The 14,061-nt window shown below is 42.3% G+C and overlaps 1 protein-coding gene across 2 annotated transcripts in view; it reads right to left on the bottom strand.

Annotated features, from left to right (window-relative positions):
- PCNX3 (pecanex 3) overlaps window positions 1-14,061 on the bottom strand; it is a 682,255-nt gene that overhangs the window by 539,505 nt on the left and 128,689 nt on the right. For both annotated transcript variants that reach the window (XM_085625837.1, XM_085625836.1), the window contains exon 6: window positions 3,223-4,866. In XM_085625837.1, coding sequence (XP_085481963.1) covers window positions 3,223-4,866 — 1,644 coding nt within the window. The remainder of the gene's footprint in view (window positions 1-3,222; window positions 4,867-14,061) is intronic.

The following is a 14,061-nucleotide window of genomic DNA, read 5'->3' as shown; positions in this document are numbered from 1 at the left end:
TCCTACTGAAGTAAGAACAAGCAGAGGCATGGATTTCCACAAAAGGAATTTTAGATGAGCCCTATTGATGGGTTCGAAAGGAGGCAGCATGAGTTGGCTCAACACAGTGCTTAGCACTCAGGTGCATAGACGCCTTCAGCGGTAAATGTGGGACAGCTAAAAGCTGAAAATGGATTACTGTTGTTGATGAGGTGGTTACTGCCAGGTCTGACGGAGACTTGCCTTCATTTCCTATCACAGTAACAAAGGTCAATTCAGGGAACCATTTAATGAGCTAAAACCAAGATTAATTTAGCAAAATAACAGAAGAAAGCAGGATCATTAACTTAAGTTAACTTATTCGTGGGACAGTCAAAAGCCTGGGTACACTGCACTGAAGGAGCTTGGTGTTCAGGGATGATGAGAGAACTATTTATCAATTTTCATCATGCTCAGGAGGGTGAGGAGTCTTTACTATTGCTGTGAGGACAGGCCTGATCATTTGGTCATCCTATTACACTGCCTCCTACATAAGGGCATGCCCATGGGTTCCCTTTAAGAAGGAACGGCATAAAATATCACTAGGAGAGTGAGACAAAGGAAGAGCCAGAGCAACAGGCTGGCTGAAGAGCAATGAGAGGTACTCTTATTAGAGGCAATACAGCAAAGCAATAGACTCAATGAGCGAACAAAACCGACCCTGGTCATCAAGCGCTCAAGTGCTGGCCTGTCAGAGTTGAGAAAAGGATACCGACTGGTATTAGGCAGAGCCCAGCCAATGGGTACTGCCTTCAAGCACTTGTCTACATCATATGTGCTACCAATATACTCAGGACCCACCTTACATCATGCATAACCAATGATAAAGGAAAGTTATAGTAAGACGGAGCAGGGATACACCAGATCAATAAGCATGCATGGCAGATTTCCTTAGGTGGGACAAATTGTTTATGGCTTTACATGTGTTATTAAAGAAGAATACAGTGGTTTCTGACAGTGTTATCATCTTACCCTAAAGACTCATTCATTCAGACTTTTCACTCTGCCTAAAGTTTCTAAATGTCACACTGTAAAGTTTATTTCTTTTTTCATCTAGGTTCCTTCGGATGACAAGTGGGATGACCAGGGCATCAACGATTACCCCATACTAATATGTAGATATAGAGACAGTACCCCTGGATTAAATTGTGGTAATTGAAGTGAAAAGATGGACTATTGGGACAGGGATGATAGTAAATCTAATCAAAACAGACCCCAACCGTTTGCAAGTCTCCTGACTTAATAGCTAAGCAATTTGGTTACCTAATCATATCGTGGCATACCCCTACTGTCAACTTCTAATTACATTATGACTCCATTTCAATCCCTGGCTCTATACCCATCATTTAACAACTCACCAAGTACAAATCCTTTGTTGGTATTGTGTATGCTGCTCTTCTATGAGTTTCAAATGTCAGCAGCTTTTGTTTATTACCAAGATAAAGTCCAGACCCGAGAACCCTTTAAAGCAAGAAAGGTGCACATCTGAAGTATCATTGCAAAATCAGAGTCCCATTACTTTATCCCCCGATTGGATGGAATTGGGCCTTTGTACTTTCCAAACTTGTGGCATAGAATGATCGTATTATGCAAGAAATTTATCACATCAACTGTGTTCATTTATTTCTGCAGCCTCAAGATGTTTATTGCATAACTAACACCTCTAGTGATAAACAAATCTCTCCATTACCAACGCATCCAGAGTGCAACAGTTGGTTAATTACCCTATCCATTGAGTACACAATAGTTGATGGGCTTGCACTCTCAATTATTCCAGCCACAGCAACCTAAAAAGTTATGTTCCCCTCTACTGGTACAGCTTACAAACTGACTGTCTCTACTGTGAACTATTCAGGAGATGAATGGCTAAGTAAATCATTAACACTCCCAGACTTCGAGTGGCTATTGCCAATGTGAAAACTTCAAAAACTGTATGGACAAAAATAGGCTACAATTGTCCTTCTTGCAAATAATATATGAAAACCAGACACATTTTTCTGCTGTGAACACCCCTTAAGATTTAATGGTTTATTCAGAATCTAATACCCTAAGGAGTCAATAGCTCTATGCAATCTAACACCATCAGGGACCAAGTGCCTGTCCTTTAATATCATCCTTCGGGCAGAGCAAGTCCGTCCTTTACTAACATGCCAGGAAATGTGTGGCTCCATTTCTTCTTACAAATAACTTGGGAAGTTAATGGAGCTAAACAATACAAACCCAATCTATTGCTACAAACCTAAGGATAGAAGGGCTCTATCAATTAATGAAACCCGAGTGAAGGAATATTTCCATCAATTACTAATAGATTCAGGACAAAACAACTCCATCTGAGGAGAATACTTCACAGACAAAGTTCTATTCATGATTAAAACCCCAGACAGGAAAAACAATCCATCCTTTACTACTACAAATACATTCCAGCTAACTATTCGGAACGGGTCAATCTTTTAATACCCCTTAAAGGATAAAAGAGCTTTATCTAGTCCCAGCCCAAAGAGATGTTTGGCTTGAGGCATAATAAACATATCTGTGAAAGACTTGCTCTCTCATTACTATACACAAAACTAATTCTGTATGATTAATATGGGTGATCAATACCAATACTTTAGGGATGTAATGACTATCCATGACCAATACTGTAGTGAGTTCATTGTGTACTCCATTATGAATACCTAATGGGCGGAAGGCCTCTCAACATTAGTAACAATTCAGGGAAGGAATAGCTCTTCCTATTACTAATAGCCCAAAGAAGGAATAGCTCTATTAATTTCTAATACCTCAGGGAAGATACGACTCCATTCATTAACAAGAACTCCGGGAAAATGCTCTATGCGTAACGAACACCCCTAAGGGATGAACTGCTGTGCCAATTACCAATTCCACCACAGATCAAACTGATCACCACAAATGGAACTGTTCCAAACTTTACTAACACTGCCATCACTTAATAGGACATTTATGACCAATACAAACAGAGAAATAATAGTTATTTCATGGGCAAATACCACCAATTGCTGGATGACTCCATCCATCCATCGCTAAATGTTTCTATGGATGACGTGATCCATATCTATTACTAATCATATATGCATATAGTGATATAATTGTTGGTCTCCAAAACAGTCCCAATGCAGGGGTGGGCTGAAAGCAAACTAGGCAGGGTCAACATAATTTGGAACAATAAATATCAGCAATACTTACCACCTCCCATGGCACCCTCCTCCAAAAGCTCTCCTCTCCAGCCTGGCTGATTGGCTGAATGCCCCCATGATCCTCCAAGAGATTCCAGCCGGTGTGCAAAACATTCTTGGGTGGAAAAATCCCCGCTCCTGGACTCCAGGTCAGACTTGGACAAAGTCAGCACCCTACCACCATCAGAGGCTGGTGGCTTTAACGACTCCCCCTGATTGGCAGCTGTTGATGCACCGCCGTCCATGCTTAGAACACGAGCATGTGTTTTTGCACTAGCAGCGCTTGACGTCCTATGGGCATACGTCCTTTTGGCTGGGCCCCCTTCCGGGTGACTGGGGTCTAGCTCGGTTTTAGGGGCCCTTCGTTTGCGCTGCTGTGCAGTCGGACGCTCCATTTCAGGGGAGTAGCATGAAGTGCTAGAGGAGCTGTCACTGCTGTAGTTGCGTTGGGAGCGTATGCTGGATGTCCGACTAATGTCACTGGCATCACTGGAGTCTTCGTCCTCAAAAAATGTCTCACTGTATGCTTTGGCATCCAGGATAGTCCGCACTGGTGCATATTCCTGGTGGTAAGCACAATCAAAACTTCCACTTCCATGTCTTCTGGAGGGCTTCCGTCTGCCAGATTTGTGCCCCGAGCCTTGCCGTAAAATGTTCAAATCTTTTGGGCGTACCACCTGCTCCATTTCTGGCAGATTTGTAAGTGCTGCCAATATGGGCTCTGAGAATCCAAGACAGCCAGTGTCTTTCACCAAACTTTCGGTCCTCAGTTCACTTTGCAAGTCTCTGCTTGTTCGTTGGAGTTCGGGCTCTTTTGCCCTTTCATCTGAAGAATTCTCAATCCCATGATCTATCAAAGTGTCTGACTGAATCACAGTGTCAAAGGATTCCAATGTGTTTTGTGTGTCCTCATTCTGACTGGCAAAGCCATTCAACACACCACAGTCTTCATCTTCTGGCTCGGGAGATTTCAGAAGTTCACTATCTGAAAGTGCATCTGTATCGCTCTCCTCCCTAGTGGCAGCAGTGTGCAGGGCGTCTCCAACAGCAAGAGGCTCTAGACCCGCCATGCCAGCCGGCCTGCCGGTATGGCCAAATGATGGGCTATCCAAATGTGTGGAGTTAGTCTTCTCACTTTTGTAACTACTAAGTGTGCTGGGAGTTTCTTTATCCGTTCCACTGAAACAACTGTCTGAGGATCCTGCTTTCTTTGGAACAGCACTCTCAAGGCCCTCTGAGGATCCTCTATGGTCCAGGGGCTTGTAATTGCCAGATCTACGTTTCTCCTTTCGGCTACTAGTCCTCAGTATGTTTCTGTTGGTCATAGAGAAGTTGAGGAACCCTTCGCTCAGTTCTGCACTCAGGCTGCTCTTGATAAGTGGGCTCATTGGGGTGTCAGCAATGCTTTCTGATTCGCTGGCATGCCAGTTCGCTGCCTGTTGAAGTGCTGTTACTGCCGGTGACCTGTTCTCACGGGGCCTGCCACTTACTGGTGACTGATCTGAAGAGTCTGAACTCTGTATGGACTGGGTCTTTTTGATAGGGAGGGAGGAGAGCCTTTTGCCTGCGATGGTGCTATACTGTTCCAGGTCTTGGAGAGATGGAACCTCTCCTGGCATGGTGATACCAGGAGGCCGAAGCTGATAATCACCAACTGAAAGGGAGAAAGATATACAGTAAAAATATGCTACTCAGCTCATGGGTTCATGTACAAAACTTTACAACCCAGTTTACCCTTAGATTCAAAGGCTTTTAAAATCACAATACAACAACAGCTTACCTCTTCCTTGCTCATTACTTACTAACATTAAGCAATCTCAACTAAAAATCAACAATCTTGGAACATTCAGTCTTAAGCAAATCACTAAGATTCTAACACTAACTTCCACTTGCTGGAACAGGCAGGTTTAGGATAGTAGTACTGTAATAACATTTTTACTTCGAGATCTCCGACTTTCAGTACTTTTTCAGTTTTGCCTGTTAAGGATCTTCATTAAAGCAATCTTCCTCTGGCACCAGTGTCTTCTGACATTTTCCCCACAATTGCTGGCTTTCCCCTTGCAGCCAATCCTTTAGCATCCTTTACTAAATACATATTAGCTTTCAAATCCCTTTGATATTATTTCCTACATAACCACAATGCAGTCTTTTAGTTCACCTTGGACACAGAAGAAAGCACACACCACTTCCTTTCTTCTGGAGCACTATAAGTATTGGCCAGCCACTATTACATGGATTTCAAAGTCTAAATTTGTAAATGCTGGCAAAGGGTATGGTTTCTCCCCTAATTTACTCTACAGATTTGCAATCTTTTATTTCTGTACTGTGCTGTATACCCCTTCCTACGTGGATGAAGCTGATTTTCCAACCTAAATTACTACATAATATTAAGGAAAAGGAACAAATTCCTTTTCTAATTATTCCACAACTTAAGAGGTTTATTTTTCTGCATTTGCACTTCTTCGGCACCTGTATCGTTGAGAGATTCACATTGTCGAAGTATTTCCAAACATCAGGCTAGGAACTACAAAAGAGTAAATGATAAAGTATACAAATACAACAACAAAAACTGAAACCGCCACTGGTAGTCCATCCACTTCATTATGTAACCCCAAACTCCTTCAACCCTCCTCAGAGGTACAAAGTGTCAGATTTGTATTGCTTGTCCAAGAGATTGCTAGTAGCCTAATGAACAGGAAGGAGGGCAGGTGTATGTAATCTATGAAAGATACCAATGCTGATGAACCATAGTAACTGATAAGTAACTTTTGCTTCTGGAGCTGTGAAAGTTTCATAGATTCATATATCAGAATTAGGATTACGAAAACAGTAACTCGCAAAATGCACATAGCAGAGGTGGAAATAAAGCTCATCTTAGTAAACCAGGTTGAGGAGCACCACCTGTTCAAAAACCATATAAGATTTTGACTGGCTACCCAGTCAGTAATGCTTGGTAAAGGTAAGGCAAGAAGCCCAGGTTGTTACTTTGCATATGTCCGTTAATACTCTACTTCGGTGTCTGAGAAGAAACCTAGCTTTGCCATGGCAGGAGGAGATACAAGCTGTAATCCAGCGAACAACTTTTTGTTTAAAAAGAGGGCAACCTTTGTTGGAATTTCCGTAAGAGATGAAAAACAGACCTGATTTTCGAAGTCTTTCGTCCTACTAATGTAACAAATAAAAAGTTCTCTTGGTTGAAGTTAAAATGCAGGTGTTTTGTTGAATTTGATATGTAAAATACACAGCATATTGATATATGCTGGTTAACTATTAGGGGGCTTCTGTCTATATTGAGTCACTAACATTTATTTTGTGTTCTGTACATTGTCTGCTTCAAACGTTAATAAAAGCAGTTAAAAAAAAAGGGGAACATGTTGGGCAATGAATTTTATTTCCTCAAAAAGAACTTATATTGGGACGTTGCGCATGAATTGAGGATTGGCTGAAAGTGTCAAGTAGGGCAGTTTAAAGGAGAACACCTAAATTCCATTATAGTGCCTTGTAGATATTACGGCTAGAAGAAACACTGTGTTTCATGACTGCATTTGATGGGTGGTCTTGTGTATGCATTCAAATTAATCTTTAATGACAGCAACTAGCAGTGTGTTGCACCAGTGGATATTTTGTCAGACGGGGAAAAAGTGCAGAAGAAAAAGTTAGTTACCTTAATCTTCCTGCAGATTCTTTACAATACTCCATTCAAGGCTCCCGGCCGGAAAACGTTTTTCCAGCTCCAACCGGTAGTGCAATGAAGATCCTCCCTTACCCTTTAGGTACACACCTTCAGTGTATATTAGGTGCCAACCAGTGCAGTGGTGCCAGTTTCAGATACTTTATGCATGCTCCATTAAAGTGCATGCACAGGAAAAGAGTCACAACAGAGAAAATACAGCTCATGATGTCTTTTCACATCTTAGAACCTTATTAACCAGCATCAATAAATTGAGGGAAGAGGGAGGGCGGTGAAGAATCTGTGGGAGGATTATGTATCCAACAGGCAGATCATGACCAACGATAAAGTGAGGGATCTGAAAGTCTTCCGACATTTGCACTTTTCTGCAGATTTCTCACCTTATGGATGCATCCCTCACCTTTTGTATGAATAACTCAGATGATGTGGGATTAAATGGTACTGGATAACTAAAGAAGTCATGAACCAGAGCATAGACAAAATGATTCATAGTTTCTGACCTGCACCCTCAGGGCAGCACTTTCCACAATGCAAAGTTACTACTTTTCAAACCTTTTGTAAAAATACTTGGGCAATTTTTACCTTGCCTCAAAATTTTCCAGGAGTGTAGTTACAATAGTAAATAAGCCTCCTGGACTATTCGGCAGGAGCGCTGCTCTTTCCCCAAATATTTTATGACTGGAGTTAGAACATCACATTTTGCCCCCCAGTGTCCGCCATGTCCACTGCTGCCTTTGGGGTGCAACTGAAGGAAAGAAACACAAGCATGCAGACAAAGTACCAGTCTCACAGAGTGCCTCAGACATGAGGTAGCTTTACTTGATAAAAGTATGCAAGGAGTACCAACTCTGCTGCCCGGCAGGTGTTGGCAACTGTGCCCATCCTTGGTTAGGTGTGGAGGAGGTTATAAACAAGGAAGTAAGCTGGCCCACATAAAAAGCACAAACCAGCTTAGGTAAAAAGGATGGGCAGGTGCAAAGGACCGACTTATTTGTATAAAAACCTGTTAAGGTGGATGGACTGAGAAGAACTGAAGTTTTCCAACTCTATGAGCAAAAGAAATTGGCATGAACAGTACAGCTTTTGGAGTAAAAGCTTAACCAGGATACTGTGCATAGACTCAAAAATGACATTCAGAATGTCAATCCAAAATTCAAATTCCACTGAAGAACAATAAACAGAGTGGTAGGACACACGCAAGGCAAACCTTTAGAAACCACACAATTAGTAGCAATCAAGCAGACACATCATTAGAGAAAGTAAGCCAGGCAGCATTTGTCACCACCACCAGACACTACTGTTTTAGTGATAGTGGAAACTTCAAGATGTCAGACAGTGAGATGTAAAGGGACTCATCACTGAACATATGTGCTCCAGTGGTCTGCACAGATGGATTTGGTAGGTGAAGTGGAGGTCTGACCATCCTCCCGTGAGAGAAAGTCTACTGTGTTGGCATTCAATGCTTGGCCTCCTTTTAACCTCTTACCGGATCCTGCTTGCCCAGCCTGAAGAATTTAAAATCAGCAGTGCTTGATCCTTCTACACTGTCTGCAGTACTTTGCACAGACGAGATGAATGGGAAAGCCTATAGTAGGCCCAGAGAACAGATAAACCAGAAGGGATCACCAGGGAACCAACATGAGAATGTTTAATGTACAAAAACGTCTGACAATTCCTATTCCAGTCCCTGGAGAAAAGATCCAAGAATGGAAACGCAGTCTCGAGAAGATAGCTTCCAACACTTTGGACTGTAGCTCCCATTCATGGTCCTCCAACAAACTGAGGGAGACTCACATTGAGGGAGGCTGTGACATTAAACACTGCTGGGAAGATTCCCTATCCCTATCACTGTACCTGCATCCACAGGTTAATCGCCTCCCAACATAGGGTCCATGATCCCACACCGCTCAATTTGCTGATATAATGGTTAGTAGTTGTCTTGTCTCACAGAATCTGTATGCTGCTCCCCGAGATGAAAGGGAGAAAGACCTTTAGACGAAGGACTACCTTCAGCTTTAACACTTATATACAGGTGCTTCTCCGACATGAATCTAAAGCCCTACGTCATACAACCAAGATGAGCGCCCCAGCCCTGCAAGGAGGAATCCATGACCAAGGTACTCAAATCCTGCTGGCGCATGAATGGGCGGTTCCTCTAGCAGCTACAGGAGTCCATCACTCCTGGCAGATACAGATGCACTGACTGGAAGATCTGTAACCAAGCCAAGACCATTTGGAGGACCCTTACCGGCCATCTGGGAGGAAATACTGACAGGATGTAGGAGGCTATGCAGCCTAGGAGGCATGAGACATGCTGATTAGGGAACCAGGCTTGGGTCAAACATCAGAATTTTCACCCAATTATTCGCTTCCGAGGAAGGAGGAGGAAAGGTTTTAACTTGAGCTCCATAAAGGGTGCCTAATTAAAAGGTGAGCCCCTGTCTGTAAGAGTGATGAGCTTTTGGGCATGGACGGTATGTCCCAGTTTGAGGAGGAGAATTGTCTGCTAGTGATGTTCATTAATCAGTGTCAGGGACTCTGCTTTTGCCTGCAGGTAAAACAAAATGAACTCCTGTCCATCACAGGGAAGCCACAAAACCTTCCAGCACTTTTGTGAAGACACAAGGGGATGTTGCAATTCCAAATGGTAAGATCGACCTGGCTCAGTCACAGCATTTTGAATTAGTCTTCTCGAATGAACAGAATCAGAAGGCAGAGATGCAAGCCAGGACTACAGCTTAGTCCTTCGAGGATCAAAAAGAAAAAGCAGTGCATTACTTGACCTACCCTCTTTCAGTCACCTTCTCTATCAGCCTTCTTTATGAATAGGCGCTCACCATCAAGGGGCATGTCCATAAGCCTGGTCTGGACATCTCCTGAGAAACCAATTGAATTTGTATAGGCATACAAACACAGTGTGACCGTCTTACCCATCGACTGAACAACAGTACATGCAGCCCTGATAGAGTCTTAGAGAGACTCATTAATAAACGCAGGGGATTTGTTATTGATGCTGATGATTGTAAGAGTTTAGGTACAATGCGAGATTTTAATTTGAGGTGAATTTCAAAACTTCCTACATCTTCTGAACGTCTGTTGTAATAAATGAAACCTCCTCAAAGCTGGCCCTGAATGCTAGAATCTTTTTTTTTCTTTTTTTTTTTTAAATCACCCTATGGTGAAGTATCTAGGCCACCGGAATTTTTTAAGTCCATGTATATGCCAGCATCCACATTGTAAGGTGGCAGAAAGTCATCAGTTTCTGACCCATCATCCTGCATGAATCTGAAACGAAGATCTCTTCCTAACTGGAACACAACATAATCTTGGCCGGGTGTTTACAATAGGGTATAACCAATAAAATATACCTTGATATTTTTTTGCCTTCATATAATACCTTTCTCCAGCGACTCTTTGGCTGTGGCCTGTCAATTTTGTCAACTCAGTGAGTGACATCTGTGTAAAGGAGGTGCCGAGCAAACAGGGTATGTTGCATTTGCCAGTTTGGACTGTCTTATGCGTTGGGGCCCATGAAGCTCAGCATTATGGTCAGAGCTCCCGGAGCCCCAAACCTCAAAAAAACAGTCTCCCTCTTGGAGAGTGTCCAGAATCATCCTGGAGAGATCAAGCCAAAAGCTGGAATGCCACAACCTGATGCAAGGGAGCTGCACCCAGACTCTAAACTGTCTTGAGAGCAGGACTGTTTCATTGAAAGAAAGGACTAATCCTTCTTGAGGTGCTTTGTGTCCTTTGTGGCAAGATCTCATAGAAGAACATTCACAGGTGGGTGGCTCCACTTAAGGGGATGGAGAGTACTTTGGAGTCTCCCTGCTGGTCTTAGCCAAAAATAGCTTGACCGCCTGCTACCCAATGGCCTTCAGATACACAGGTATTGCAGGCCGTGGAGTCATGGTACGACCACCACCATCATTTGCAGAAGTCATGGGGATCCAACAGATATTTTTTTGTGGCACCTTCAACAGGGTTTGAAGCCTGTAGCTCTCTGTAGAGACATCTGCCTTAGCAGCACACAAAGAATTTTTTTTCGGTCAAAGACAGAAAGCTCCAGACCACGTCAATAAGGCATGGAAAAAAGAAAACTATAACAGTGCATGAGCTGGTACTCCATATATAACAAGAATGTCACATTCGAAGGTAGATCTGCATGCCACCACTTGGCAGCGCTGGGGAACGTTTTCCAGAAGAGTCTGGGAAGAAATACTTCGGTGAATAATATGTATGAAGATGTATCCAACAGTGAAGTTCTTTGAAGAATTATTTTACTACGCTATTTGAGAATAGAAAAGGAGTCCTTTGAGTCTAGAAATATCTGGAAAAAGTCACCTGATGTACTTTCATGGAGGAATCGTTTAAGACTGGCTCAGCTCAGGTATTGAAGGTAAGCCAATACTTTGTGAGGATGCACTGTAAGAGGAAAACCCCCTTGAGAATAAGCCTAAGTGCAGAAGCATTTCGATTTCAGGGAATAGACCTTTGCAGTGGATGCTTCTTTAGCCACATTTTTTTTAGCTAGTTTGGTGCCTAGGCAATCAAGTTCAGGAAGGGCAGATTATGAAATAGAAGTTGTAACTGTGTCTTGGAGACGAGATGTGTGCCCAGTTTGTATTTGAACAATGTGCCCACTTAGAGAATCAACAGGTCCATGTGCCAAAATTCCGTAGCTCACGCGGTGCTTCTAGTATGAACATACATGGTTCTCTCTTTGAAATGAATTTTGCTGCGTGCCCATGTACTATATTGCCAAATAACTAGCAACTGGATGGAATTAGACTTCAGACTGGAAGGTAAATCTGTACTTTATATCATAGAATGTAAGAAATGGCAAGCGGGCTGCCCAGCAAGTCATGTATGCTGTGTCCTGTTCCAGTTTCTTGCTCTTGAGCTGGTTGAGAATGACTAACATCTTCCATTCGGCAATGAGAACTGGGATCGAGAAAACATCATCGAAACTACTGGAAATAGACTAGATTTGCCACATGTCCTGGCTTATGATGTAGTACGAGATTGTTTTAAAAGTATTTAGGAATAGTAAACAATCTTGTCAATTTAATGTGTTTTGATCACTCGCATGCCATAATTCACAAGTTTTAATGGACAACACTTGTTAGGCAAAGGCAGGTCTAAAACCCTAGACGGAGCTTCAAGCCAGAAGATTTTACTTTAAAGGCAGCCATACCTTCGTAAAACAGTCCCTGCTGCCACTTGGTAATACAAAGTAATTGAGGCCTCAAGAGAAAGACATCAATTAGTGCAGAAAATGTAATTTGGCTGATCGACAATCTAACAGAGTTTCAAGGAGTGGGACAATATGGTGTTACAATTGTCTAACATACCTAGATATTATAATGCTTGTATTTGCTATTCTGATCAAAATGGCTGTAAAATACTAAACCTTTTTCCCCATCTTCTGAAATTATGATCAGTAAGAACCACACTAGGTGCTGCTAGATTCTTTGAGTGTTTTTGTGCTGTGACAGATGTCATTGAGATAATTTTGATCTGATTCAAAAGGCAGGTGCTGTATCTGAAGCCATATACTTTTTTTCCCAATGGGATATCCAAAGAGAAACCTGAAGCTGGGTTTCACATGCACGATAATCCCTCTTCCTAAAGGGCCTAATAAAATTTATGGAGCATTTAGATTTCCTTGAGAGAGAATTTAAAAAACAAAATGTCTGTCCGAAGGATGCTATTGGAAGGTTGGATTTCTGCATGCTGAATAAGTCTAAGTAGAAAAGAGGGATAGCTCTTCGAGCAGAGTGTTCCTAGGTGCCGGTTCAAGACTGGCATGCTGAGCAGGTGTATATTACACTGTAAGGATCCGGCCGTTAAAGTTTTGCAGATTTCCATTTACTTTCAGCAGTGGATGATGGATTTGCCATGGTGCCATCTTTTACACACAAACAGAGAGAAACTCGTACTTGAAGAGGGTTGTTATTTGGATCTCTCCATTGAAGCACGTGCAAAAGGAGAAATTTGCATCTTGATGGCAGGAACCAAGGGTCTTTTCGCAAGGGTCTCTAAGAAAGCTGTTCCTAAATCCTTGGCAATGACAAGTTCCAATTTCCACTTTTTAGTCTTCAAAGAGGATTGTCGAGTGTCATTCTTCGCTGAAACCCACACAGGGGATTCAGATTTTAAAGTACGAAGAACGTGACCCTCCTTCTCATTGAGGGTCGAAATGCGGACTGTATTACAAACACTGCAATCTTTGGGAACATGTACAGAATTGTGGAGACAGTAAAGCATTTTGTGAGAGGATCTTCTGAATAGATCTTGCTCACTCTGCATACTGAGCAACGTTTGAAAACAGGCCTGAAATGTGAATGTGTGTCAGCCATGGGCACAAAGCTCCCAGGGCCCAACCTCCAAGTCACATAAAGAGCATAATGTGCATACCACTTGCAACGCGGGATGAGGAGAGGTCAAGTAAGAAATAAATAACTTTTTGGCAAAATGAGCAGAGCTTAAAGAACTCCATGTTGTCCAGAAGATGTGTGGTTGACCCAAAAAAAAAAATAATTGGGCTGAGGCCTCTGGGGAGGTTTGGAGCTCTAAGCTCCTTTACCTCATTAAGCAGAGTTCAGGTCACATAAGAAGGTGGATTAATCACAAGCAGTTTACGGCAGCTTCAATGGTATTTGCTGTATTTTGCATACTGTTGTGTTATCATGGATAACCAAGGGTTCCCAGCCTGTCATCGAGAGGACCTGGCAGGCCCGACAGCAGTGACTTCAGTAGATGAAAGATGTTCACTTTAAACCTTGCCTGCTAACTCCAGTACATAGTATCAAAATCAACATATATGAGCGTGACTAGTCTTCATTTCAAGCATATAAACTTGCTACACTGTAATACACTGGAACTCAACCAAACATTGCAAGTAAAGAAATACATGTATATTCTGCCCTACCTTTGTTCTATTTCCAAATAATTTTCTGGGCCTTTGTTACGCCCCTGGTGCCACCCATTTGTTGCTCAGCAATCTTTGCCACACAGCTGCAGCTGAGGGTTGCAAGCAATTAGTCTGGAGTCCTATTTAACCAAGTTAAAACATTTTTCAAAAGCTACTATTTAATTGGCATCCGTCTTTTCATGTTTATATTTTTTGTATGTATTTGCATGAAACAGCAACCA

Source organism: Triturus cristatus, chromosome 9 (genome assembly GCF_964204655.1).
Source record: "Triturus cristatus chromosome 9, aTriCri1.1, whole genome shotgun sequence".
In the NCBI taxonomy this organism is placed as follows: Eukaryota; Metazoa; Chordata; class Amphibia; order Caudata; family Salamandridae; genus Triturus; species Triturus cristatus.
This window is presented reverse-complemented; position numbering and strand designations above follow the sequence as displayed.